At 42.0% G+C, this 27,466-nt stretch overlaps 1 protein-coding gene across 1 annotated transcript in view; it reads left to right on the plus strand.

The window, feature by feature from the left end:
- Window positions 1-2,112: 2,112 nt before the first annotated feature.
- LOC122539961 (BMP and activin membrane-bound inhibitor homolog) overlaps window positions 2,113-27,466 on the plus strand; it is a 60,891-nt gene continuing 35,537 nt past the window's right edge. Inside the window, exon 1 of the mRNA XM_043675192.1 lies at window positions 2,113-2,540. Within this exon, the coding sequence (XP_043531127.1) occupies window positions 2,465-2,540 (76 nt within the window). The 5' untranslated portion in view covers window positions 2,113-2,464. The remainder of the gene's footprint in view (window positions 2,541-27,466) is intronic.

Genomic DNA, 27,466 nt, shown 5'->3' on the forward strand with positions numbered 1-27,466 from the left:
GGGCTGAAAAGACCTAATTTTGTTCCTGTATCTTATGGTGACCATTCCAGCCAAAAGTAGTTTGTATAATGCTGCTTTTTGATAAAAGTGACCAAGCAGCTCTTTAAAGTGCATATATTAGATTAGATAACCTACAGTGTGGAAACAGGCCCTCCAGCCCAACCAACCCTCTGAAAGTAATCCACCCAGACCCCTACATTTACCCATGACTAATGTACCTAATACGATGGTCAATTTAGCATGGCCAATTCATCTGGCCTGCACATCTTTGGATTGTGGGAGGAAACCCATGCAGACATGGGAAGAACGTGCAAATGCCACATTGACAGTCATCTAAAGTGGGACTCAAACCCAGGTCCCTAGCACTGTGAGGCAGCAGTGCTAACCACTGAGCCACCATGCTGCCCCTAAGCAATATCATCTCTGAAAAAAATAGATCTGTGTATACAATCGAAGGTTGTTTTTATGTTTGTTAAAATAATTATTTTTCAAACACTTAGAATGCTGGAGAAATTCAGTCAGTCTGGCAGCATCTGTAGAGAGAAAAACAGTGTAGTTTCAAGTCTAGTATGATTCATAAGAACTAGGAGCAGGAGTAGGCCATCTGGCCCATTGAGCTTTGCTCCGCCATTCAATAAGATCATGATTAGGTTCGATTCTCTACAGTGTGTGGAAACAGGCACTTCGGCTCAACAAGTCCACACTGACCCTCCGAAGAGCAGCCCACCCAGACCCACTCCCCTACATTCACCCCTAACACTACAGGCAATTTAGCATGGCCAATTCACCTAACCTGCACATCTTCGCACTGTGGGAGGAAACTGGAGCACCCGGAGGAAACCCAGACAGACACGGGGAGAATGTGCAAAGTCCACACAGACAGTTGCCCGAAGCGGGTATTGAACCTGGGTCCCTGGCGCTGTGAGGTAGCAGTGCTAACCACTGAGCATCTTTCTGTGGACTCAGCTCCACTTACCCACTCTCTCACCATAACCATTAATTCCTTTACTGTTCAAAAATCTATCTTTACCTTAAAAACATTCAACCAGGTAACCTCAACTGCTTCACTGGGCAAGGAATCCCACAGACTCACAATTCCTCTTCAAAGTTTTACATTTCTTCAGAGAATCAGTTGAAACATAGAAGATAGGAGCAAGGAGAAGCCATTCAAACTTCGAGCCTGCTCCACCATTCAAACCACGATCATGTCTGATCGTCCAACCCAATACCTAATCCTGCTTACTCCCTGTAACCTTTGGTCCCATTTGCCCCAATTGCTACATCTAGCTGCCTCTTGAATGCATTCAATGTTTTGGCATCAACTACTTGCTGTGGTAATGAATTCCACAGGCGGCTCACCACTCTTTGGGTGAAGAAATGTCTCCTCATCTCCATCCTAAATGGCCCACCCAGAATCCTCAGACTGTGACCCCTGGTTCTGGATACCCTCACCATCTGAGTGGCAGGGTGGCTCAGTGGTTAGCACTGCTGCCTTACAGCACTAGGGTCTCAGGTTCAATTCCAGCCTCATGTGACTGTCTGTGTTGGTTTCCTCCCACAGTCACAAAGATGTGCAGGTCAGGTGAATTGGCCATGCTAAATTGCCCACAGTGCTAGGTGCATTAGTCAGAGGGAACTGGGTCTGGGTGGGTTACTCCTTTGTGGACTGGTTGGGCTGAAGGGCCTGTTTCCACACTAGATAATCTAATCTAAAACACCCTATGAGATTCCCCCCTCATCCATCTGAACTTCGGCCAAAACAATCTTAACCTGGTCAATCTGTCCTCCTAAGTAATTAAAGAAAGAATAAAATTTATAAAAGTTAAATTTCAACTTCATAGTTAGATGAATATATAAACACATTAAATAAAGGAAAAATGGGGGAAAGGATTTTTTTCAATTCAGTAATGTAATTTTTAAATTCCCTGTCACCACCTTAAATTCGTTGCCTTTTGGGAGGACCCCAGGAGATCCTGAAAGATGTGATAAGGTTCTTGAGCGATTCCACTTTGGTTTGTCGTGTCTGGATTGGGGGCAGCTCAGTCAAGTTATTAGCAGGACCGATCTCTGACGGGAGGGGGCAGCACCGAGCTCAGTGTGAAAGCAGGAAGTTTAGCAGTGATCCCACTCGCTGCTGTTACTGCTCCTGTATATTTACAAGGACTTGGGAAAGATGGGCTATTTGTAGGTGAATTTCTCTCGGCATCATCCGTGGATCTGCCGTGCTCTCGACTTGAATGTGACTGGCGTGGAAATTAGCCAGACTTTCAGCTGAAGAAACAAAGAGATAATTGAGAGAGAGAGAGAGAGAGAGAGAAAGTTCAGTGACTAGGAGGAGGGAAAGAAAAAGTGGAAGATAAAAGTGGAGCTGGTGTTTACATGGGTCTCCTGCTGGGGACTAAAGCACTGTTCCGACTGGATAGAAGTGCACTGAAGTGGGGGCAAAGTGACTTAAACAGAATCAATGGATCGCCATCCAAACTTGATGGCTGTGTGGCTGAAACTGGAATTGTGTGTCATCACCATCCTGTTCACAAAAGGCAAGTTTATATTTTACTGACAAATCAGATCTTTCGCATTGAGCAAGTTTGAGAACAGATTGGAGGAAACAAACTTTTTCGTTTAAGAAAAGTTATTAAAATGTATATTAGAAACTTATGTTTCATAGCAGTTCAATTTCTTCTGGCTTTTCGTTTTGTCTTGCATCGAAATTTCTTTTCCGAAATGGGGAATGCACATAATAGAGCAGGGAGCTGTCTTAACGGAGATCCCAGCGTTTCTCTGATGTTCAGTGTAACCTGACAGCAGAGGCGCTTCGCCGCTGGCCATAAGCAAGTCTTGCGGTGTTTCTCCAATGTCAATGATTAGTGAGCTAGGGATGGAATGAGTTGTGACAGGGGCTGGCTGTGGAAACTCATTATTGAATGTTAAGCGAGTTTCATGGAGTGTGGAGCCAAAAAGAAAACATGATTAGATTATTGACCAAGAAGGGCTTGAACGGCACTAATTGCATGAGAATATTTGTCAAAGGTTCGTGGAGTAAATTAGAACAAAGATCCTTTTCAAAATACAGGCAACAATATTTCCACCACCCCAACTTTTTCTTCATTTGATTTTCTTATACATTTTGCTACCCTATCCCTCGCCAACAATGAAACTGAAATTACAAATTTTGTTCATTTTATTAATTTCAACTGATTCTCCGAGGAAATCCAAAAAAAAGTCCTAATTTGTTACAGATGAAAGCCTCACTAATTCAGGCTGTTTCCAATGGACCGAGTTAAGCCAGTCAGGCTGGCAATGATCTGATGAAAGGGGTTGTTTTAGGGTCAGGCTTTGTTATAAACATTGATTCAAGTTTACAAAGCTTGTGGACAAAAGTGGGTCAAAGACACGAACCATTAACGTTTCCTATTTCAGCTACTTACACACTGAGCCTTCCTTATAATCACTAATAACAGCCCAGAAACTGCATGCTGCGATATATGCGCACTAATGTTTAACATATTTATGTGAAATTACTTATTCGCTTAATGAAAACATGTTTTTTAAACAACCCTGTTGAAATAGAAATGTAATTTTCTACGAACATGTTCAGCTTTTGAGATTAGTAGCACTCAGACTTGAACCATAAGCAGTTATGTTCATTAAGTTCCATTGTATCTGTCACTCCTCATTCTAATCCTTTATTGACCAAACTTTCAGATCCCATCCTTATCCCATGTCTCCTTCTTTGACTTGACAGCTTTTGTTTTCTGATTATGCTCTGTGAAATGATATTTACAATTTTTCTATATTATGCAGATGTAAAAAGGCACAAATGTAAATGCATGTGGTTGCTACTGTTTTTTACACCATTGTATGCTAAAAGCATTTGTTACATGTATAGAATAATATACTTGAATGTGTATCAAATCATGGCACAACCACTGGTGTGGAGCGGGGTGGGGGTGCAAGATGATGTGCACCCATTTTAATTAGACTGTTCACATGTTCCACCCTTTCTCCAACTCTAAATGCTATAAATGCCCAGTGACTTCCCCAATTTGTTCAACGTGGTTGCGTCTCGAAGTGAACCAACTTGGAAAGGTGTGCTGTATTGCACTGTATTTCTAAAAAGCTGTACATTTAGGTGGTGATGTGCATTTTTCCTTGAGTTAGCTTTAAACTGACTAACAATAAAGTTCAAGTTACACCATTTTCAGGTTTGTGTAGTCCTTAACCTTTTGCAGGTTCAGGTACCTCATCTCCTTGCACTTTCTTAAGTGCACCCATTGTAAATTAAATGTCTGATGATTCAATAAATAAAGACGATATATAATCGGGAAGATTCCATAAATGCAATTCCCAACTTCTAATAAACTCAAGAGACTGTGGAAAATTGATTGGAATGCTTATTTTAAGAACACTTTATTCAATGTTGATGAAAATACTGAAGTTTGTTTTCCAAAAGAGCATGTGTCTTCTTGAGAAATAGGAAATAACAATTCAATTGTTATTTGGAAATAACAAAATAGGAAAAACAAAACTTCAATTTCCAGAGACAACTCACTGACATGTGTTTAATTTTTGACTCCCAACCAGAGAGCTGTTAATCTTGACTCTCAAAGTTGAGGGGACTTCACTAACCAAACATTTATATTCCAACAGCTTGGAAATAACAAAAATAGGCTTTCCTAACACTGATTGTCTTTGTCCAGTTGCTGAAATACATGCAATTTCTGGCTGAATTGGGCAACATACAAGTTTAAAGCCCACATTATAGGATCAAAACGGTGAAAGAGGCATTTATTCTATGCAGCAATGTGAAGTTGTAAATATGTTTTCATTGAAACGGTGGAGTCGCACAACAGGGCAGCATATTTTATTTCCAATGCTCTTGTGTTGTTGAGTTATGGGACCAGGATATAATGAAATGTCCAACAGAAAAAAGTGACTTCTTGCCACTATTTCTAATCTTGTCTCGGATGGAGCACAGACTTTACCTCCACCCAAGAATTTTAACAATGTATTCTGTTAAATAACCCTAACAATTACATTGTTCAAAACTCCTTTGAATCACTTTGACCTGCATTGCGCTATATGACTTTTATTCCGTTTTTTGTTCAGTATTTAAAAGGTACTAATATATTGTTTTAACCACCAGTCAGTTTCTAGTCTCTGCTGGGAAAACAATCCTCCTACTCACTATTCTCACTTGAGGCTGATTAATGTAATACTCCTGCCCTTCAGCTGTATCTTCACAGTCCAAGTTAAATAATCTGCTCGCATTTACATTATTCAAAAGCTGCTGTGTGTTTCTCTTTCCTGCATCTGCAATTGGCCACACATTGGCTTTTCCACTTCCACCATGGTGTGAGATATGGAAGCCACGGAATGGAGATAGGAGCTTTTAGCGTGCTGTTGCTCGTTGTAGCTACTCCTGTCAGGAAGATCTGTTAACAGATAGTTCTCTGTCTTGTATTGCCATCATGTATCCATTGTAGCTCTGTGACATTTGTCATCCAATATATTCAAGTAGACTGTTCTGTCTATGAGAAGGAAAACTAATCAAATTTGCGATTAACGCATACTGGCCAGTATAGCTCCAAATGGAGTTTCACTTTTAAAAATTGACTTGATTTATTATTGTCACTCATACCAAGATACAGTGAAAAGCATTGCTTTGCACGCTATCCAGGCAAATTGTATCTTACATAATTCACCAGGGTAATAGAACATAATGCAAAATATAGTGTTATAGTGACAAGGAAGGTGCAGAAAAAGATCCACTTTTACTTCCAGTGCATTCATTTCTGTTGCTGGTTTGTACTCCATTTTACCCTCTGGAAGAGACCTCTGTAGTTTTGCTCAAGTGGCTAAACTACTGACATTTTCTTTTCGAGATATATTCTTTTTACAGTTCTTTCTGCTGTTGGTACTTGTTTTATGATCTGTACAGGTCGTTCTGCTATAACGTGCATTCTATTAACGTCAATTCGCTATAACACGATTGACGAATTGGTGACACTTTCTTTTGTGTGAATATTTAAAGTGTGTATTGGTTATAACATGATTCTGACCCCATTACTTTTAATGGTGCTTCTATTACACGATTTTCTTAAAACACGGGATTGCATGAGAACAGAATTACCATGTTATAGCAGAATTGACTGCACAAGGAATTTTCAACATAGGTTTTAACATCACATTTCAAAGGCCATTCAAGTAGCAAGGGTTTAACTTGGTGTCACACAGATGCATGTTAGTAGAGAAGTTCAGAGCCATATTGACACAAAACTAGGAGTAGGTTGTGCTTATATTTGGGTGTGGAGTGTAGTAAAGTGAAAGCCAGGATGGTATGGTGCAGCAGGTTACAGTGTTGGTGGGTGCAATGAAAGTGAGAAAATGAAGTGCTTAATGGAGACGACTAGATTGAGATAGAAACAACCTTCATGGTAATGAAAGTTGTCGATACGGCAATAGCAGAATTAAAATACTTGTGTGCTCAAAGCTCATACGTGGAAGGGTTTAGAGGAAAAAGATTTCAGTTCAATTTAAAAATAAGGGGCCTCCTGTTTAAAACAGAGATGAGGAAAAAGATATTCTATCAGAGGGTTATGTATCCGTGGAACTTTACTTCCCCTGTGAGCTGTGGAACCCAGAGGCATGGATTATTATTAAGGCAGAGCTGGTAGATTCTTGACCAACAAGAGAGTTAGAGGGTATTAGGCAGAGATAGAAAGGTGGGGTTGAAGCCTCCAGCACATTGGCAATGATCTATTTGAGTGATACAGGTGGCTTGAGGGACTGAATGTTCTATTCCTACATTCGAGTGAAGTTTAATTAATGAGTAATAGATTATGTCCATGTGGTTGACTGTGGGTTAAAGGATAAAACTAGAAATAAGATACGTGGACATTCACTGTGTGCCTTTGTCAGGTCAGTTGCTGAAAAGTAGGCCAGTTTGTACCCATGATATGACTGGCACTCCCAGTGACTTCCTGATTTTAGCATCTGTTTGACTGGAGTCCTGAAAGAAAGACCCAGCATTCCTCCTTGGAGAAGGAAAACAAAAATGGCTGATCAATGTTGGCACCTCGTATACATTCCCCCACAGATTGGAGAATGGTATTACCAGAGACCTGAAAACTAATCACTTGTCAGGGCCCAGAAAGGGTGGCCAGGATTTTCAGCTGTTTTCCTTGCCAGCTCAAGACCTTCTGCCCATTCAGTTTAATTGGTTGGCAAGAAAATTATTACAACACGACCAGGCCGGGGTGAAATTAGATCAAAAGCACAAGAAACAAAAACCTTCAAATTTGAGTACTTAATGAGAACTGGAGTAATGTACTTTCTTGTTCCAGTCAAGTGGCTGTCATTGCTCACTTGGAAGAGTTTGTTATCTTTATTTTGTCCAATTACCTCACTCCTGAGCAACGTTACTGTGATGTGCAGCCACCATTGACAAATTGAAGGAAAAGTATCCAAAAAAATATAGGAAAATATTAACCAAAAGGAATACAGTTTTCATCCAGTTATTGTGGTGCAATCACTCTTTAGAAACTGGTTTAGGAAAAAACAGATCATTTTGTTCATCAATTCCGTTCCATTTAAAGTCTCCTGACATGGAATTAATTGACTCTTCCCTCTCCTCTCCATTGCCATGACCACAGGATCACCTAGCATCAAAAACATGAAGGGACCTAAATAACTTAACAGTCCAAAGCGACCATAATTCCAAAAAATGCATTTGGAACAGGGAAAGCTGAAGATCAAAGTAAACTCAAGCACAAGACTCATAGAATAAATTAGATGGACTTTAGGTACAGCCACCCAAATGCACCTCATCTATCAGAACTTGCCCAATTTCTCTCCATGCCCGTTTTCAGCAGTAAATGTGGGTTTGGGTAGAGGCAAGGTCATGGAATCATGGTAGGCTGCAGTGGCCCAGTGCATGTGGAGTCTGAAGAAGGCCTCCTCTTGCTCCTTCCAATTCTGTAAGCACAATGAATTTGAGGTATTTTCTTCTGGTACCCCATTTAGGGACCATGGGTTTGGCAATTCCAAGCTTAATACTGTCAATAGAAACCTGTTCGTCATTAGATCTGACTGGGGCAAACCAATTTCCTATCCTTGGTCTGAAGTACTTTCAGGCAGCCGACAAACTTTCCAAATAAAGAAAGCCCCAGGCCAATTTACTTGTGAATACAGGATGCAGGTCTTCTTCCTGCCAAATTGATTATCCCACTTTGGACCTACAATGATATTAAATTTAGATCCCTAATTTCCATCTATTATTATGCTTTAAACAAGTATAGTAATGCAATTAAGATGTATCTGACCTGCAAAACCGCAAACTCACTTCTCAAGTATTATCCCTTCAAAAAAAATGCCAGTTTTCATAAAACCAGCTGCCTGCTTTGGGAGTCTTTGGTAAAACAGGTTTTCTAATCTTAATTGTCTCCAAAAATGTTCTGAATGATATTCCATTGCTCTCTAGTATGGCAGTTATTATACAAATTAAATGGTTTGCTTACTTCAGCCATATTGATTATTTTAAAGCATCTAATTTATGAATTCTTGTCCCCATCAAAATGAAAGATTTTAGTGACTGGGGAATAGAAGGCATTTTTGATATTTGTGTTGGTTAGTATTTTGCAAACCAGGCACAGTGTGGGTCAGCTGGAAAATACTTCTCCCTTGGTCCTACAGCAGCATCTGAAGATGCTTTCCTTTGTGGTCACATCGTCAATCCAACTGTTCCCTGCACCTCCCCCCCCCCTCCCCACCCCACTGCAGGTTGTGCAGAATGTTCAACATGAGTAAACATATTTAGCTGGCAAGTACTGGCATAACTGATTAATTTTGCGGCAAAGATATTGGCATTTGTTCTTTGAACCTTTACCAGGAGCAGATTGCATGAAATGTACAGTTCTATAGGTCTGGCTCCTGCTGTTAACCCCTCATGTGCAGGTTTTGGAAGCTGCTGTTTATCAAAGGGACTTCACTGATCCTAACCCAAATCAGAGTGGTGAAATAGTGTTTGATTTGTCTGGACTGTGTTCTTTGGAACACAGGCAATGACTGACCAAGCGATGTCTGGAGTCCATTCCAACTTGCTCTTGGCAAACGTATAATTCCCAAATTGCCAAGTTCCTAGATTGAGCAGGAAATTTGGAATGCTCCCTTGTTCAAATGCCAGGAGAATCTGCTAAGATTGCATATGTGGACCCCACTAGGAACTGGAGTGAAACAGATGACTGAAACTCGTTTTCATCAGGACCCTTGTGGTTGGCTGGGAGCGGACACTATTTATTCATTTGGGGAAAAATTAAAATCTGATCCCGGGGCAGTGATCTAGTTGCACAGCACCACCCAATTCCTTTTCAAAACATACTTGGAAAGATGTTATCTATTCCAAAGGATTCTGCAAACTAACAGGAATTTTTAGTACTAACACTATATCATTGCACTTTAGGTGATGGTGCGCAGAGAGCATGAATTCCAAAATGATATTCTTGAAGGTTTGTACCAAATGATTATTCTTGTTATTATGAGTTGCTCAGTGAACAGTGTCTAGTTCAGGCAGTGGATTTGCAGGGCTTCATGAGTATAAAAAACCCTCAAATTGCATGGGGTAAATGTTTCCATTATTATCATTGCCTGTTATCTGTCTAATAAACAAAAGGTTAGAGGTACATCATTCTGTTTGTTTTACTGTTGCAGTGATGGCAGCAGTCTCCAGGTTTGAACAAGGTCAGAACAGCTGGTTCAAACACCCATAAATGATTCCAAAATGGTATAGCCAACTGGGTCAAGCAGATAATTAGTCAATTATTAAATCCACTTATGGGTCCCATGCATCTCCTGGCACTTTCCTGCATGCCCTACTTTGCGTGAGAGCATTTGTTGACTACCTGCTTGTTAAAATGCCAACATTTCCACTGACTTATGTGACAAGTTGCTTCCTGACATCATTCTGATGCTGAAGCTCCATGTTTAGGGTTTTACTCTTTTGTTCTGGACTCCCACACCACAGGAAATAGTTTCGCTCTGTCTTCTGTTGTAAACTATTTAACTATCTTAAAAAAAAATCTAGCTCACTGCTTAATCTTCTTTACTCAAGGGGATATAAAGCTAATTCGCAAAACCCTGCTCAGGATTTAACCCTTTTAGCTCGAAGATCATTTTAGTGAATCTGCACTGCACCCCCACAGATGTCAATATGCTCCCATAAGGCATGAGAACTGACTATAGCATCCCACTGCTGCCCTGACTGGGATCTTGGCCAGGGCTGGTTGGTGTCAAAACAAGAACTTTCTAGGTCTGTATGATTCATACCATTTACTGCCGAAGGCAACAAAGAACCGTGTTCGGGTCTCTGGACAGTAATTCATTATTAAGACAGCAGACCATGGATGGATTTAGTGCCGGCTGAGGTAGACAGCTGAAGTCAGGGCGGGATGCTTTTGGAATTTCGGAGGATTCTGCCGCTGTCACTTCCACTTTCTGAGATAGACATGGAACACGAAGCAGGATATAAAATTCCCAGGGCTGCCTTCCAATATCAAAGTGGTTTTCCTCTGCGATACACTTAAGAGAAATTACTCTGCAGGAACATCACTTTGCAGGAAGTTGGATAGCTTTTATAATGACTGCTCCTCCACATCTTGTAGTGCCTTTGATTACACTCCTTAATGAAGAGAAGCTGTGCAAGAAGTGCACTGATGATTAGAATGAAGTCATGCTGTGGGATATTGGTTACAGATGCATTAATTCATTCGTATAAAATTCCCCTATTTTAGCAAAGGCATTTTAAACCAGTTAGCACATCTATTAAGGAGCAGAGAGCATACCTTTGTAGCAACTGTTTAACCTATTGGGTACTAGCAGTGCTATGGGTTTACCTATATCCATATAGGCTGCAGAAGATTGCTCACCTTGACTTTCTCAAGGCATTCTGGAATAGAACGTGACTGCTGGCCTTGACGGTGATGCTAACATTGCATGAATGAATATAAAACAAATGATGTCCTGTGACTTCATTCAGTCTGTGTAAGTGAGGTGAAAGTCAACAATAAGCTGCAAAACAAGCTATACACGTTTAGAAATAGGAGACCTAAACTGGACGAGGTATTTGGATTTGTATTAAAATGTCATCTTTCAAGGATTCCAATGACTATTGGTTATCTTGATTTCTAACAAGGAGTGGAAGAAATTGCTAATGTTAGGAGAGAGGGAGAGGACATTTTGGGGGATAAAAGAAATGCTGTTTATAGGCAGCCTTTAATCGCTCCATGTTCATTCAATTTTCCCAGTGAAGTGCTGATTAGCAACCCGAATTTTTAGTTTCCAGATCCCAGAATCTTCCTTCACCCTTCAGTACTTTCCTTGCATCTGGTTATAACAGAAAAATAGGAGGGAAATGAGAAGTATTTCAAACCAGCAAGATCACTCCTTCATGTAAGTGCCAGCTGACAAAGGCCATTTCCAACAAGAGAGAACATTAACAATCACCTTTTGACATTCAGTGGCATTCCTATCCCTAAATCATTTACTATCAACATTCCTGAGAGTCCATTTTTTTCCAGGAACTGAACTGGACTAGTCATGTAAATACTATAGCTACAAAGCTGGGAATTATGCAGCAAGTAACTCACCTACTGACTGTCCAAGGCTTGGCGACCATCAACAAGCCCCAAGTCAGGAGTGTGTTAGACACCTCCAACAACACTCAAGAACAGCCTACTTAATTAGGTAAAAGTAAGGACTGCAGATGCTGGAGATCAGATTAGAGTGGTGCTGGAAAAGCACGGCAGGTCAGGCAGCATCCGAGGAGCAGGAGCCTACTTAATTGTCACTGCTTCCACCACCTTAAGCACTCAGTCCCTCCACTATCAATGTACAATGGCTGTACTGTGTAGCATCTACAAGGTCAAAGAGTATGGTGCTGGAAAAGCACAGCCGGTCAGGCAGCATCCGAGGAGCAGGAGAGTAGATATTTTAGGCATAAGCCCTTCACCAAACTCTTCAACAGCATCTGCAGTCCTCACTTTCTCAAGGTGCACTGAAGCAACTCACCAAATCTGTCTCAACAGCACCTAGGAGTCTAAAGAAAACAAATGTTCCTTCAACAACAACTGTGATTCGAAGGACACCAGATTTCTGTAGCATCTGTTTAACCCATTGGGTACTAGCAACACTATTGGTATGCTTATATCCAAATAGACTACAGAAGATGACTCACCACCACTTTCTCAAAGACATTCAGGATTAGATAATAACTGTTGGCCTTGCTGGTAATACCACATTCTATGAATGAAGTGATGGATTAGTGGTAATGTCAATGGATAATAATCCAGAACTTCAGACTTACACAAGGCAAGTTCCACCATGGAAGATGGTAACATTTGAATTCAATAAAAATCTTTAAAAATAAGCTAGCCTCATGGCATTGTTGCTTGTTGTAAAAACCCATCTGGTTCAACGATAGGCATAAAATAACTCAGGAAACCTGACTAGAAAGCAACATTGTTTGTTATTGAACACTGGAGATATAAAAATAGACTTTTCTCACTGTAGCATAGGTGGCTAAGGGGTGACTTTATTGAGGTTTATAAAATCATGAGGCGCATAGATAAGGTGAATGACCAGGGTCTTTTCCCCAGAGTAGGAGGGCTCAATACTAGGGACCATATTTTTAGGTGAGAGGAAAAAAAATTTAAAAAGAACACGAGGGGCAATGTTTTGTACATAGAGAGTGTTACATATGCAGAATGAGAAAGTGGTGGAAGCAGGTATCGTTACAAAGTTTAAAAGACATTTGGGTAAGTTCATGAATAGGAAAGGGTTGGAGGGATATGAGCTGAAAATGTGTTGCTGGAAAAGCGCAGCAGGTCAGGCAGCATCCAAGGAGCAGGAGAATCGACGTTTCGGGGCTCATGCCCAAAATGTCAATTCTCCTGCTCCTTGGATGCTGCCTGACCTGTTGTGCTTTTCCGGCAACACATTTTCAGCTCTGATCTCCAGCATCTGCAGTCCTCACTTTCTCCTTGGAGGGATATGAGCCAGGTGCAGGCAGTTTACTTTGGGAACCAAGTGTCTGTTTCCATGCTGGATAACTCAATGACTATGAGCAAAATAGAGCCACAAATGTCCCAGCTCAGGACAGACAGTTCTCCGCATCCATCCTTGAGTAATTTCTAATCAACCTGCACCCCTCTGAATCCGGGTCACCTGGCTTAGAGGTAGGGACATTACCACTGTGTCACAAGAACCTTCTGGGTCTGTTTTACTTTTTTCCTTTATATCCAAAAGTGCTCTTACATACAACTGAATGGTTTCTCCATATATCTGCTTTATATTTTTGAATCAACCTGTTCAGAGTTGTTATTACATACCTATAGAGCAGACAAGACTTGAACCCAGGGTCCTAGCTCAGAGGTAGGGATTTTACCACTGTACAACAAGAATCCCTCTGGGTCTGCTTTAAGATTTTTTACACCCAGAAGTGGGCTGGATCACCACAACCTTTTTTCTTGTTTTTAACTATGATCCACCACCAGTAAATTACATGTGGAGCCAATTAAATATTTACAAGCAAAGCTCATTTTGGGGAAATGCAAATTATCAATGTGAGGAGGTGGTTAGGAGAACAGGAAGGGGCTGAATGTAAATGGAGTTGGAGGAGGAGCTGTATTCCCCATGGTGCCTACCTCTCTCCTTAAAGCGATGAGAGGATTGATGGACATTGTATCGTTCCTCTCCAATGTCACCCAACGTTACTGTGAGAGACAGGCACTGTGTTTGCTTTTACATTTTATTTATGTATCCAGAAATGTTATCACACAAAACCGAATAGCTTTCCCAACACCAAATCTCTGTGACTTTATTTTTGTTTTTAACCATAAACCACCATCAGTAATTATTTGAGCAGCTAATTAGAAATTTATATACAAAGCCCATTATGGGTAATACAAACCATCAAGAGTAAGGGTGGTGGGAACGGAGAATAGGAAGAGGCTAAACCAAAGTGGAGTTGAGGGCGGAAATAAAACACTCTAACCAAAAAAAAGGTTATGTGCACTGGATTGGTAAGGAAACTTTTTTTTTATTCTTTATTTTTCTCTTTGGGAATTTAGAATAGTGGGAATGGCGGTTAGGGCAGTTGAATGTTCCTCCTGTAGAATATGGGAGGTAAGGCTCAGCACTAGTGTCCCCGCTGACTACATCTGTGGGAAGTGCACTCAAATCCAGCTCCTCAAAAACCACGTCAGGGAACTGGATGAACTTTGGATCATTTGGGAGGTGGAGGGGGTTATTGAGAGGAGTTACAGGGAGGTAGTCACACCACAGGTACAAGAAAAAAGTAGGTGGGTTACTGTCAGGGGATGGAAGGGGGATTGGCAGGCAGTGAAGGGGACCCTTTGGCTGTTCCCCTCAATTTCAAGCATACTGTTTTGGAAACTGTTGGCGGTGGTGGGAGGACTTACCAGGGGTAAGCCATAGGGTACAGACTCTGGCCTGGCTGCTCAGAAGGGAAGGGGGGAGATGAACAGAGCATTAGTCACTGGGGACTCCACAGTTAGAGGGACAGATAGGAGGCTCTGTGGGAACGAGAGCGTGTCACGGTTGGTGTGTTGCCTCCCAGGTGCCAGGGTTCGTGATGTCTTGGATCGTGTTTTTGGGATCCTTGAGGGGGAGGGGAAGCAGCCCCAAGTCGTGATCTGTATAGACATCAATGACATAGGTCGGAAGAGAGATAGGGATTTAAGGCAGAAATTCAGGGAGTTAGGGTGGAAGCTTATTGCGAGAACAAACAGAGATGTTATCTCTGTTTCTTGCCCATGCCACGTGCTAGCGAGGTGAGGGATAGAGAGAGAGAGAAGTTGAACACATGGCTACAGAGATGGTGTAGGACAGAGGGTTTCAGATACCTGGATAATTGGGGCTTATTCTGGGGTAAATTGCACCTCTACAAACAGGGTGGTCTACACCTGAACCAGAGGGGTACGGGTATCCTGGGCGGATGTTAGCCAATGCTTTTCGGAATGGTTTAAACTAATTCAGCAGGGGGATGGGAACCTAAATTTTAGTGCTAGTGTCCAGGAGGTGAGTGTAATGAGGTCAGAAATGAGGTTTCAAAATCACAAGAGTTCACCAGCAAGCAGGAAGGTGGTTTGAAGCGCATCTACTTCAACACCAGGAGCATCTGGAATAAGGTGACCTTGCAGCATGGGTCGGTACCTGGGACTTCGAAGTTGTGGCCATTTTGGAGACATGGATAGAGCAGGGACCAGGAGCATCCGGAATAAGGTGGGTGACCTTGCAGCATGGGTCGGTACCTGGGACTTCGAAGTTGTGGCCATTTTGGAAACATGGATAGAGCAGGGACAGGAATGGTTGTTGCAGGCTCTGGGATTTAGATGTTTCAGTAAGAACACAAGATGGTAAAAGACGGGGAAGTGTGGCATTGTGAGTCAAGGATAGTATTACGGTGGCAGAAAGGACATTTGTGGACTCGTCTACTGAGTTGGTATGGGTTGAGGTTAGAAACAGGAAAGGAGAGATCACCCTGTTGGGAGTTTTCTCTCATCCTCCAAATAGTTCCAGAGATGTAGAGGAAAGGATAGCAAAGATGATTTTGGACAGGAGCGAGAGTAATGGGGCAGTTGTTATGTGGTCTTTAACTTTCTAGATATTGACTGGAAATACTATAGTTTGAGTACTTTAGATGTGTCGGTTTTTATCCAATGTGTGCAGGATGTAATATGTAGACAAGCCAACAAGGGCAAGGTCGCATTGGATTTGGTACTGGGTAATGAGCCTGGAATGGTATATACCCCAGGGCAAGAGTTATTGCTGGGAGAAAGGCAATTGTGATGCGATTAGGCAAGATTTAGGATGTGTAACATGGGGAAAGAAACTGCAGCAGATGGGCACAATTGAAATGTGGAGCTTATTCAAGGACAGCTACTGAGTGTCCTTGATAAGAGTATACCCGTCAGGCAGAGAAGAAGTTGTCGAACGCGGGAGCTGTGGTTTAGTAAAGAAGTTGAATCTCTTGTCAAGAGGAAGAAGCAGGCTTATGTTAGACTGAGACATGAAGGCTCAGTTAGGGTGCTTGAGAGTTACAAGCTAGCCAGGAAAGACCAAAAGAGGGAGCTAAGAAGAGCTGGGGGTGATATGAGAAGTTGTTGGCAGATAGGATCAAAGAACACTCTAAAGCTTTCTATAGGTATATCAGGAGTAAATGAATGACTAGAGAAAGTTTATGGCCAATCAAGGACATTAGTGGGAAGTTGTGCGAGGAGTCGGAGGAGATAGGGGAAGCGCTAAATGAATATTTTTTATCAGTATTCACACTGGAAAAAGACAATATTGTTGAGCAGAATACTGAGATATAGGCTCTTAGGCTAGACAGGACTGAGGTTCACAAGGAGGAGGTATTAGCAATTCTGGAGAGTGTGAAACTAGATAAGTCCCTGGAGCCAGATGGAATTTATCCTAGGATTCTCTGGGAAACCAGGGAAGACATTACTGAGCCTTTGGCTTTGATCTTTTTGACATAATTTTCTACTGGAATAATGTCAGAAGACTGGAGGATAGCAAATGTTGTCCCCTTGTTCAGGAAGGCAAGTAGAGACACCCTGGTAATTATAGACCAGTGAGCCTTACTTCGGTTGTGGGTAAAGTGTTGGAAAAGATTATAAGCGATGGGATTTATAATCATCTAGAGAGGTAGAAATTGATTACGGATAGTCAACATGGTTTTGTGAAGGGTAGGTCATGTCTCTCAAACCTTATTGAGTTATTTGAGATGGTGACGGAACAGGTAGATGAGGGTTGATGTGATGTATATGGATTTCAGTAAGGTGTTTGATAAGGTTCCCACAGTAGGCTATTGTACAAAATACAGAGGATGGGATTGAGGGTGATTATGTGATTTGGATCAGAAACTGGCTAACTGTAAGAAGACAGAGGGTGGTGGTTGATAGAAATGTTCATCCTGGAGTTCAGTAACTTGTGGTGTACTTCAAGGGTCTGTTTTGGGGCCACTGCTGTTTGTCATTTTTATAAATGATCTGTATGAGGGTGTAGAGGGATGGGTTAGTAAATTTGCAGATGGCAGTGAGGTTGGTGGAGTTGTGGATAGTGCTGAAGAATGTTTCAGGTTACAGAGGGACATAGATAAGCTGCAGAGCTGGACTGAGAGGTAGCAATTGGAGTTTAATGCGGAAAGATGTGAGGTGATTCTCTTTGGAAGGAGTAACAGGAATGCAAAGTACTGAGCTTATGGTAAGATCCTTGGTAGTGTAGAAGAGCAGAAGGTCTCGGGTTCCATGTACATAGATCCCTGAAGGTTGCCAACCAGATTGTTATGGTTGTTAAGAAGGCATATGGTGTGTTAGCTTTTATTGGTAGAGGAATTGAGTTTCAGAGCCATGAGGTCATGCTGCAGCTGTACAGAACTCTGGTGCAGCCGCACTTGGAATATTGTGTACAGTTCTGGTCACCGCATTATAGGAAGGATGTGGAAAGGGTTTAGAGGAGATTTACTAGCATGTTGCGTGGAGGGAAGGTCTTATGAAGAAAGGTTGAGGGACTTGAGGCTGCTTTCGTTAGAGAGAAGAAGATTTAGAGGTGACCTAATTGAGACATATAAGATAATCAGAGGGTGGACAGTGAGAGCCTTCTTCCTTGGATAGTGATGGCTGGCATGAGGGGACATAGCTATAAGTTGAGGGGTGATAGATATAGGACTGACATCAGAGATAGTTTCTTTACTCAGAGAGTAGTAAAGGGGTGGAATGCACTGCCTGCAACAGTAGTGGACTCGCCAACTTTAAGGGCATTTAAATGGTCAATGGATAAACATATGGATGAAAATGGAATAGTGTGGGATAGATAGGCTTCAGATTGGTTCCACAGGTCGGTGCAATGCAGTAGGACAAAGGGCCTGTACTGTGCTGAAAAAAAAATCAAAAAACCCCTCTTTAATGACAACCAGGCACAAAGGTAACTGTGGAAGAGGGGCGTTAGGTCTACTTGCTTTTTCTCCTTCTCTTCATTATCAGAAGTGTTACAACGCACAACTGAATGACTTTCCTACCACCAAATCACCGTGACTTTTTTATTAAGCTACTAACTACCACTAGTAACCACCTGTGTAACTAATTAAATATTTACAAGCAAAGCCCATCCTGAGCAATGCAAACCATCAAAGTGAGGGGGGGGGGGGGTGCAGAGAGGATGATGGATGGTTGGCAGGGTGTAGGGAGAGCGGAAGGGATTAAATCAAGATGATGTTAGAGGGCAAGACAACACACTGTATCTCCTGCAGTGCCCACCCCTACCTAAGTCTTCAAGAACATTGGTGGACAATGTGTGCTCTCTCTCCAATGATACCCAAGCACCAATGTAACCATGGAAAAGGGGCAGCCTGCTGCTTGGAGGTATCTGCTTTCAGAAGGACTCACGTGATTGTCTGTTGTCTATTACCATGGGAGCTCATACTTGATGAGCTCCACAGACAGATTATTTAGTCATTGCCCATTGGCCTTGCAGAGATAATCACAATCGTTTGGGGAAGGAAATCTGCTGGTCTTACCTGGTCTGACCTACATTGTAAGTGACTGCAGACCCACAACAATGTGGTTGACTCTTAATTCTGGGCAGTTGTGGGATGGAGAAAATTGTCCACAATCCATGAATAGATAAAACAAATGATGAGTGTTGTCACTCCTAATCACTGTTCAACAACTCATGCTCATAGATTGACACCAGTTGATTACTAATATGATGCTTTCCCTTTTGGAACATTCTGGTAATGTCCATCTTGGCATTTGGACAAGTCTCTGGAGGCTTATGGCATCAATGTTATATGCAGAGGAGAATATTGTGGGGGAATGGGTAAGCTTTTCGGTTTGGTCCTAGTTAAAACATGGCTTTCCACTGTTTGGGAGGATGCAGTGGGATGTACAGCTATTCCAAATTAAAGGATCTGAGAAGATTAAGAGAAATGACCTGATCCAGGAATAAAATCAATATTGCACTGTACATGCCTAAGAGAAAAACATTGGTTGAAATATTTGAAATTACATATTTCTGGCTATCTTTATATATCTTCAAGTCATTTTAAAGCAGCATTTCAACCTCGCTATTGTGAGCAATGTCACTAAAGATTACAGACAGCCTTGTCTCATGGTAGCCCTTTCACCTCTCAGCCTGTAGCCTGTGTGTTCAGTGCCATGCCAGTGACTTGACCACATAATCCAGTCTGGCAGCTCAGTGCCGTTGTAAAGGAAGCTGTGTTATTGGAGATTCTGTCTTTCAGAAGAGATCATAAACCAAGGGCCTTTCAGAGTTGTCAATCAGTCTGTTCTCCTGGTGGTCTGGACAATATTTATACCTTCACCAACACTCCTAAAGCAGATTATCTACTCAATTATCTCCTCACCATTTGTAGGAGCTTGGAGTATACAAATTACCCTTTTGTGTTTCCCTATGTTACAATTATAATTTTAACAGTAATTCAATAACTGCGCAGAAACTAAGATGGTCTGAAGCTGTGAGAGACATACTTCGCCATTCAGGCTCTTTCTTTTATCATGAAACCTGGAATTGAGTAGCTATCACATTTCATACTTTAACGTCTCACAAATAATCTTAACTTCTAATTATTGCATTCTTCCAAACTGTGGCCTTAAATTTTAAAGCACCTTCCTCCCTTCTAACCATTCCCATCAATTAATAGTTGAATATAATTGATCTCAAAATCCTTACATTTATTTTTGGGATACAAGGATTCAGCTCCACCTTAGCAGTAGAATAATACAGGCAGAAGTGGGGACTGCAGATGTTGGAAACCAGTTTAGATCAGAGTGGTGCTGGAAAAACATAGCAGGCCAGGCAGCATCCGAGGAGCAGGAAAATCAACATTTTGGGCAAAAGCCCTTAATCAGGAATGGAGGCAGGGAGTCTCCAGGTTGGAGAGATAAGAGATAAGCAGAATAATACACCATGTAACACATGAGATAATGCTTTTGTCTTTCTAAGATTTAAAATTAACAATGAGTGATCCACCAGTCTTTTTAAAATGTTTCTGAAGTGGAAATACTTCTGCTAAATAAGTTTTTTTTTCCCCACGAGTCAATTAAAGACACTGTGGATTCTATGGTAGTAAGATCGAGTAAAACGATTAAGCCGGGGATCAGAAGACCCAGTGCTGACTTGTATGGAGGTGAGAACTGAAATAACAGCACAGAGGCTGGTGTTCTGTCACCAAGTCTTCCTTTATTTACATGGGGAAAGTCCTTGACACTGATCCACCTGCCAGAGTTCCAGGCTATCTGACACTCCTGTTTTTATTGTCAGCTAGGACTCCCTGATAGTGGCTGTTAATCTGGTCCAATCAGGGAATTGATATTCTATGAGGTCTACCTGGATGACCTAATTACAATCACTACATTCCTCCCTCCCCCCTCCGTGTTCAGGTACATAGGCCTGTTCTTTTCCTTGGACCCTCTCCTGGAGTGTTTTGGCACCAGGTCAGGTTCCTCCACCCCTGCCTCTGATACAGGCAGTGTGTAACACAACAATAGCTCGCTTCCTACGCTCGGAACATTTTGGAAGAAATTCATTCTCTTCTTCAGGAGGCCAAGGCGTTGAGGTTGCGACATCTGCTGTATCCATCTCAGATTCCAAGATATCTTCATGGTATAATTGTAGGAATCAAGGCATGGTTCTGTAGACCCTTCCCTCAGTAACTGAAATGGGAAGGCCAAGGTTCATGGGAGCAGAAATTGTACTTTGTGAAAGAAGTCAGTTGAATTAGGTCGATAACCTTTTCGTGGTCATTCTTGAGGAAGACCTTTGGGTCAGAAAGTGCCACTGTCAATTCAGGGAACAGAACATGACAAAGACAAGCAGCTACAGTAAAGTATGCAATTATTATCTCTGTGAATATATTTTGTGAAATGAGGTTAGTAGAATACAATTATTTAAATAAAATGTCAAGGGCAATGTTGTCAGATTGAGCTAGAAGTGTACACTTTGACCTCTTGATGTCAGGCTGAAAGGGGACCTTTCAACTCTCCATTGACTGTAAATGCAACTGAATTGAGTTTAGATAGAATCAACCAAATTTGTAGAGGACAGATGCTTTAGCTTTTAAAAAGGAAGGAAAAAGAAAATGTAATTTGGAGCTTAAGTAGCATTTTCATCAGGCTTAACTGACGTGAAAGATGAAAATAAAATCACACTGGTTTAGCAGTTACTGTTGTTAAGATGGATTAACTGTTACCTTTTGTTTCCTATGCAATACTGAAACTAAATGAAAATTGTTCATTTTTGCTTTCTTATTGAACACAAAGCCTTCAAAATAAAGCTGAAGAATAGATGAATCCATGAGGAGATTATAGTGATATCTTGGAACTAATATTTCATAAAAATGTTAATATATATATATTATAAATACAAAAGTAAATAGAAATATCAGTATATATCACATGTAGTTTCTTAAGATAGTATCTTCAATATATGATATATGTACATTTTTTTGGGATGTACCTTTTTCGGGAGCAGTGAGGAGAGAGGAGCGGAGGCTGCTGGGAAGTAAGTTTCTCTTAAAAGGGACTTAGCTTGAGAGTCAAGCCTTTTTGTTTAGCAGCAGAAAGATAAGGAGCGATGACGAGGGGCTGACGGGAAGGTGAATCAATGCTTTTTGAACTTACCTCATGAATAGGCGGAATGCATGCTGGGCAGGAGCGGACACAGGACTACTGAGTAAGTGAAGTAATGTATTTGGGTGGTTTTGTTACCCAAAATACTTCTCCTCTAACTAACCAAAAGATTCTGTGTGCTAGATTGGTAAGCAACTAATTTTTAAAAATTTTTTTATTTTTCAATCGTATCTTTGGGAATTTAGGATAGTGGTTAGAGCAGTTGAATGTTCCTCCTGCAGAATGTGGGAGGTAAGGGTCACCACTAGGGCCCCAGCTAACTTCATCTGTGGAAAGTGCACCCAAATCCAGCTCCTGAAAAACCACATTAGGGAGCTGAAGCTGGATGAACTTTGGATCGTTTGAGAGGTGGAAGGAGTTATTGAGAGGAGTTACAGCGAGATAGTCACACTTCAGGTAAAAGAAAAAGGCAGATGGGTTACTGACAGGGAATGGAAAGGGAATCGGCAGATCACGCAGGGATCCCTGTGACAGTTCCCACCAATAACAAGTATTCTGTTTTGGATACTGCTGGGGAGGATGGGAAATGACATACCAGGGATAAGCAATGGGGTACAGGTCACTGGCACACTGTCTGTTCCTGTTGCTCAGAAGGGAAGGGGGAGAGGAGCAGAAAATTAGTCACTGGGGACTCCAAAGTTAGGGGGACTGATGGGAGGTTCTATGGGAATGAGAGAGAACAGTGGATGGTTTGCTGCCTCCCAGGTGCCAGGATTCGTGATGTTTCAGATTGTGTTTTTGGGATCCTTGAGGGGTATCCCAAAAGTCATGGTCTCTATAGGTACTAACAACATAGATAGGAAAAGGGATGGGGATTTAAGGCAGAAATTCAGGGAGCGAAGGTGGAAGCTTAGAGCTGGAACAGAGTTGTTGTCTCTGGTTTATTACCCATGCTATGTGCTAGTGAGGCGAGGAACAGGAGAGAGAGGAATTGAATATGTGGCTTCAGTATTGGTGCAGGAGGGAGGGTTTCAGATACCTGGCTTTTGGGGCTCATTCTGGGATAGGTGGGACCTCTACAAACAGGATGGTCTTCACCTGAACCAGAGGGGTACCAATATTCTGGGAGGGGACATTTGCTAATGCTCTTTAGAAGGGTTTATACTAATGCAGCAGGGGGATGGGAACCTAAATTGTAGTTCCAGTGTACAGGAGGTTGAGAGTAATGAGGTCAGAAGTATGGTTTCAAGGTCGCAAGGGTGCACCGGCAGGCAGGAAGGTGGTTTGAAATGTGTCTACTTCAAAACCTGGAGCATCCGGAATAACGTGGGTGACCTTGCAGCATGGGTTGCCACCTGGAACTTTGATGTTGTGGCCATTTCAGAGACATGTATAGAGCAGGGACAGTGATGGTTGGCGACGGTTTCGGGATTTAGATGTTTCAGTAAGAAGAGAGAAGATGATAAAAGTGGGGAGGTGAGGCATTGTTAGTCAAGGACAGTATTACAGTGGCAGAAAGGGTGTTTGAGGAGTCATCTACTGGGGTAGTATGGGCTGAGGTTAGAAACAGAAAAAGAGAGGTCACTCTGTTGGGAGTTTTCTATAGGCCTCTGAATAGTTCCAGAGATGTAGAGATTCTGGATAGGAGTGAGAGTAACAGGGTTGTTGCTCTGGGGGACTTTAACATTCCAAATATTGACTGGAAATATTATAGGTTGAGTACTTTAGATGGGTCAGTTTATGTCCAATTTGTAGAGGAGGGTTTCCTGACATAGTATATAGACAGGCCAACAAAGGACTAGGCCACATTGGATTTGGTACTGGGTAGTGAACCTGGCCAGGTGTCAGATTTGGAGGTAGGTGAGCACATTGATGATAGTGACCACAATTTGGTTATGTTAAGCAATGGAAAGAGGTATATACCGCAGGGCAAGTGTTATAGCTGGGGGAAAGGCAGTTATGACGTGATTAGGCAGGATCAGGGTGGCACAGTGGTTAGCACTGCTGCCTCACAGCGCCAGAGACCCGGGTTCAATTCCCGCCTCGGCCAACTGTCTGTGTGGAGTTTGCACATTCTCCCCGTGTCTGTGTGGGTTTCCTCCCACAATCCAAGGATGTGCAGGTTAGGTGAATTGGCCATGCTAAATTGCCCACAGTGTTAGGTGAAGAGGTAAATGTAGGGGAATTGGTCTGGGTGGGTTACTGTTCATGGGGTTGTGTGGACTTGTTGGGCTGAAGGGCCTGTTTCCACAATGTAAGTAAATTAAACTATACTAATATAGAATGGGGAAGGAAACTGCAGGGGATGGGCACAATTGAAATATGGAGCTTATTCAAGGAACAGCCACTGCATGCCTTTGATAAGTATTTACCTGTCAGGCAGGGAGGAAGTGGTCGAGTGAGGGAGCTGTGGTTTACTAAAGGAGTTAAAGCTCTTGGCAAGAGGAAGAAGAAAGCTTATGTTGGGATGAGACATGAAGACTCTGTTGGGCACTTAAGAGTTACAAGCTAGTCAGGAAAGACCTAAAGAGAGAACCAAGAAGAGCCCAGGAGGTGACACTAGAAGTTGTTGGCAGATAGGGTCAAAGAAAACCCTAAAGCTTTCCATTGGTATATCAGAAATAAAAGAATGACTAGAGAAGGATTAGGGCCAATCAAGGACAGTAGTGCGTGGAGCCCAAGGAGGTACTAAATTAGAAGTTAGTAAATTGATATTTTTCATCAGTATTCACCCCGGAAAAAGACAATGTCATCGAGGAGAATACTCAGACACAGGCTACTAGACTAGTTGGGATTGAGGTTCACAAGGAGGAGATGTTAGCAATTCTGGGAAGTGTGAAAATAGATAGGTCCCCTGGGCCAGATGGGATTTACCCTCGGAAGCTAGCGAGGAGATTGCAGAGATTTTGGCTTTGATCTGTATGTTGTCATTTTCTACAGGAATAGTGCCAAAGACTGGAGGATAAGTGTTGGAAAGGATTATAAGAGATAGGATTTATAAACATCCAGAAAGAAATAATTTGATTAGGCCTCACAAACCTTATTGGGTTCTTTGAGAAGGTGACAAACAGGTGGATGAGGGTAAAGTGGTTGATGTGGTGTATATGGATTTCAGTAAGGCATTTGATAAGGTTGCCCACTGTAGGCTATTGTACAAAATAAGGAGGCATGGGACTGAGGGTGATTTAGCGGTTTGGATCAGAAATTGGCTAGCTGAAAGAAGACAGAGTGTGGTGATTGATGGGAAACGTTCATCCTGGAGTTCAGTTACTAGTGGTGTACTGCAAGGATCTGTTTTGGGGCCACAGCTGTTTGTCATTTTTATAACTGACCTGCATGAGGGCATAGAAGGGTGAGTTAATAAATTTGCAGATGACACTAAAGTTGGTGGAGTTGTGGATAGTGCCGAAGGATGTTGCAGGTTACAGAGGCACATAGATAGGCTGCAGAGCTGGGCTAAGAGGTTGCAAATAGAGTTTAATGCGGAAAAGTGAGGTGATTCACTTTGGAAGAAGCAACAGGAATAAAGAGTACTGGGCTAATGGTGAGATACTTAGCAGTGAAGATGAGCAGACAGATCTTGGGGTCCATGTACATAGACCCCTGAAAGTTACCACCCAGGTTGATAGGGTTGTTAAAAAGGTATACAGTGTGTTAGCTTTTATTGGTAGAGGAATTGAGTTTCAGAACCACGAGGTCACTCTGGTGCGGCTGCACTTGGAATATTGCGTACAGTTCTGGTCACTGCAATATAGGAAGGATGTGGAAGCTTTGGAAAGGGTTCACAAGTGACTTACATGGATGTTGCCTGGTTTGGAGGGAAGATCTTATGATGAAAGGCTGAGGGACTTGAGGTTGTTTTCGTTAGAGAGGTGACTTAATTGAGACATATAAGATAATCAGAGGATTAGATAGGGTGGACAATGAGAGCCTTTTTCCTCAGATAGTGATGGCTAGCATGAGGGGACATGGCTTTAAATGGAGGGTTGATAGATATCGGACAGATATCAGAAGTAGCTCCTTTACTCAGAGTAGTAAAGGGCTTGGAACACACTGCGTGCAACAGTTGTAGACTTGCCAACTTTAAGGGCATTTAAATGGTCATTTGATACACTATTCCATTTTCATCCATATGTTTATGTTAGATGGGCTTCAGATTGGTTCCACAGGTTGGTGCAATATCAAGGGCTGAAGGGCCTGTACTGCGCCGTCATGTTCTATGTTCTATGAAAGTAGCCACATAGTGAAAGCTTCTTTGATGGAAATTCCTAATACAAAAGATTAATAAATATATTTGAAATTACATTTCCTTTTGACATTTTCGAAACATTTTATCTTCCGACGGTCATCTGACAAATGGCCATATCAACCGAAATTCAATGTTGAAGAAAACTCAAGTCAGCTTATATCTGAGAATTAATATCGTTGATAAGCAATTGTTTAAATAGTAAGAAAACTGGAAATGCACAGCAGGTCAATAAACAATTGAAAGAAAACATTTAAAGCATTGAGTGTAACCATTGAAGATTTGATCACAATCAAAATGTTAACCTGTTCATGTTTGAATAGGTATGTTTTGTTTCCCTAGCAATTTGATTTGCCCTTTTTATTTCCTGCAGTTTAACTGTTAAAGTGGCAGAAATGTTGGCACAGAGCACTGTATGTCAGAGTGCTGAAACAGGAATTAGTGTCCATAACCTGCATGCACTTGAGTATAGGTTACTTTACTATTTTGGGAGACAATTTCTGATCTTTGGTTCGTCAGTAAAAATGAAGGTAAATCTCAGCCATGACTGTGACCAAGACTTATTGCCTGGGAACATTCTTTCTTCAATTGGTACCAATCTGGCAGGGAGTAGACAAGATCCCTTCATGGAGTTTTGGCAACATCAGAGTCAAAGCATTTTTAGCACTATTATGGCCAGGGCTCTCCTGAGTAATTAGACAATTGTTACTAATTCACACTGAACTATATTAGAAATTAGCTGAGTGTCATCATCTTTGAAATTCAGAGAGGGTTTCTCTGCATGATGTTTGGTGAGTTTTTGCGCACTATCGTTCCAAACTCAAGTAATTTACTAGGCGCAACGGCCCTAAGGTGCCCCTCTCATCCAATGCTGTCCTATTCCTCCCAATCACTATAAGCAGCAGTACTCAGAGTCATAGAGACGGACATCATGGAAACAGACCCTTCGGTCCAACCCGTCCATGCCGACCAGATATCCCAACCCAATCTCGTCCCACCTTCCAGCACCTGGCCCATATCCCTCCAAACCCTTCCTATTCATATACCCATCCAAATGCCTCTTAAATGTTGCAATTGTACCGACCTCCACCATTTCCTCTGGCAGCTCATTCCATACACGTACCACCCTCTGTGTGAAAAAGTTGCCCCTTAGGTCTCTTCTATATCTTTCCCCTCTCACTCTAAACCTATACCCTCTAGTTCTGCACTATCCAACCCCAGGTAAAAGACTTTGCCTATTTACCCTATCCATGCCCCTCATAATTTTGGAAACCTCTATAAGGTCACCCCTCAGCCTCCGATGCTCCAGGGAAAACAGCCCCAGTCTGTTCAGCCTCTCCTGATAGTTCAAATCCTCCAATCCTGACAACATCCTTGTAAATCTGTTTTGAACCCTTTCAAGTTTCACAACATCTTTCCGATAGGAAGGAGACCAGAATTGCACACAATATTCCAACAGTGGCCTAACCAATGTCCTGTACAGCCGTAACATGACCTCTGAACTCCTGTACTCAATACTCTGACCAATAAAGGAAAGCATACCAAATGCCCACCA

This window comes from Chiloscyllium plagiosum, chromosome 33 (genome assembly GCF_004010195.1).
Source record: "Chiloscyllium plagiosum isolate BGI_BamShark_2017 chromosome 33, ASM401019v2, whole genome shotgun sequence".
Taxonomy (NCBI): domain Eukaryota; kingdom Metazoa; phylum Chordata; class Chondrichthyes; order Orectolobiformes; family Hemiscylliidae; genus Chiloscyllium; species Chiloscyllium plagiosum.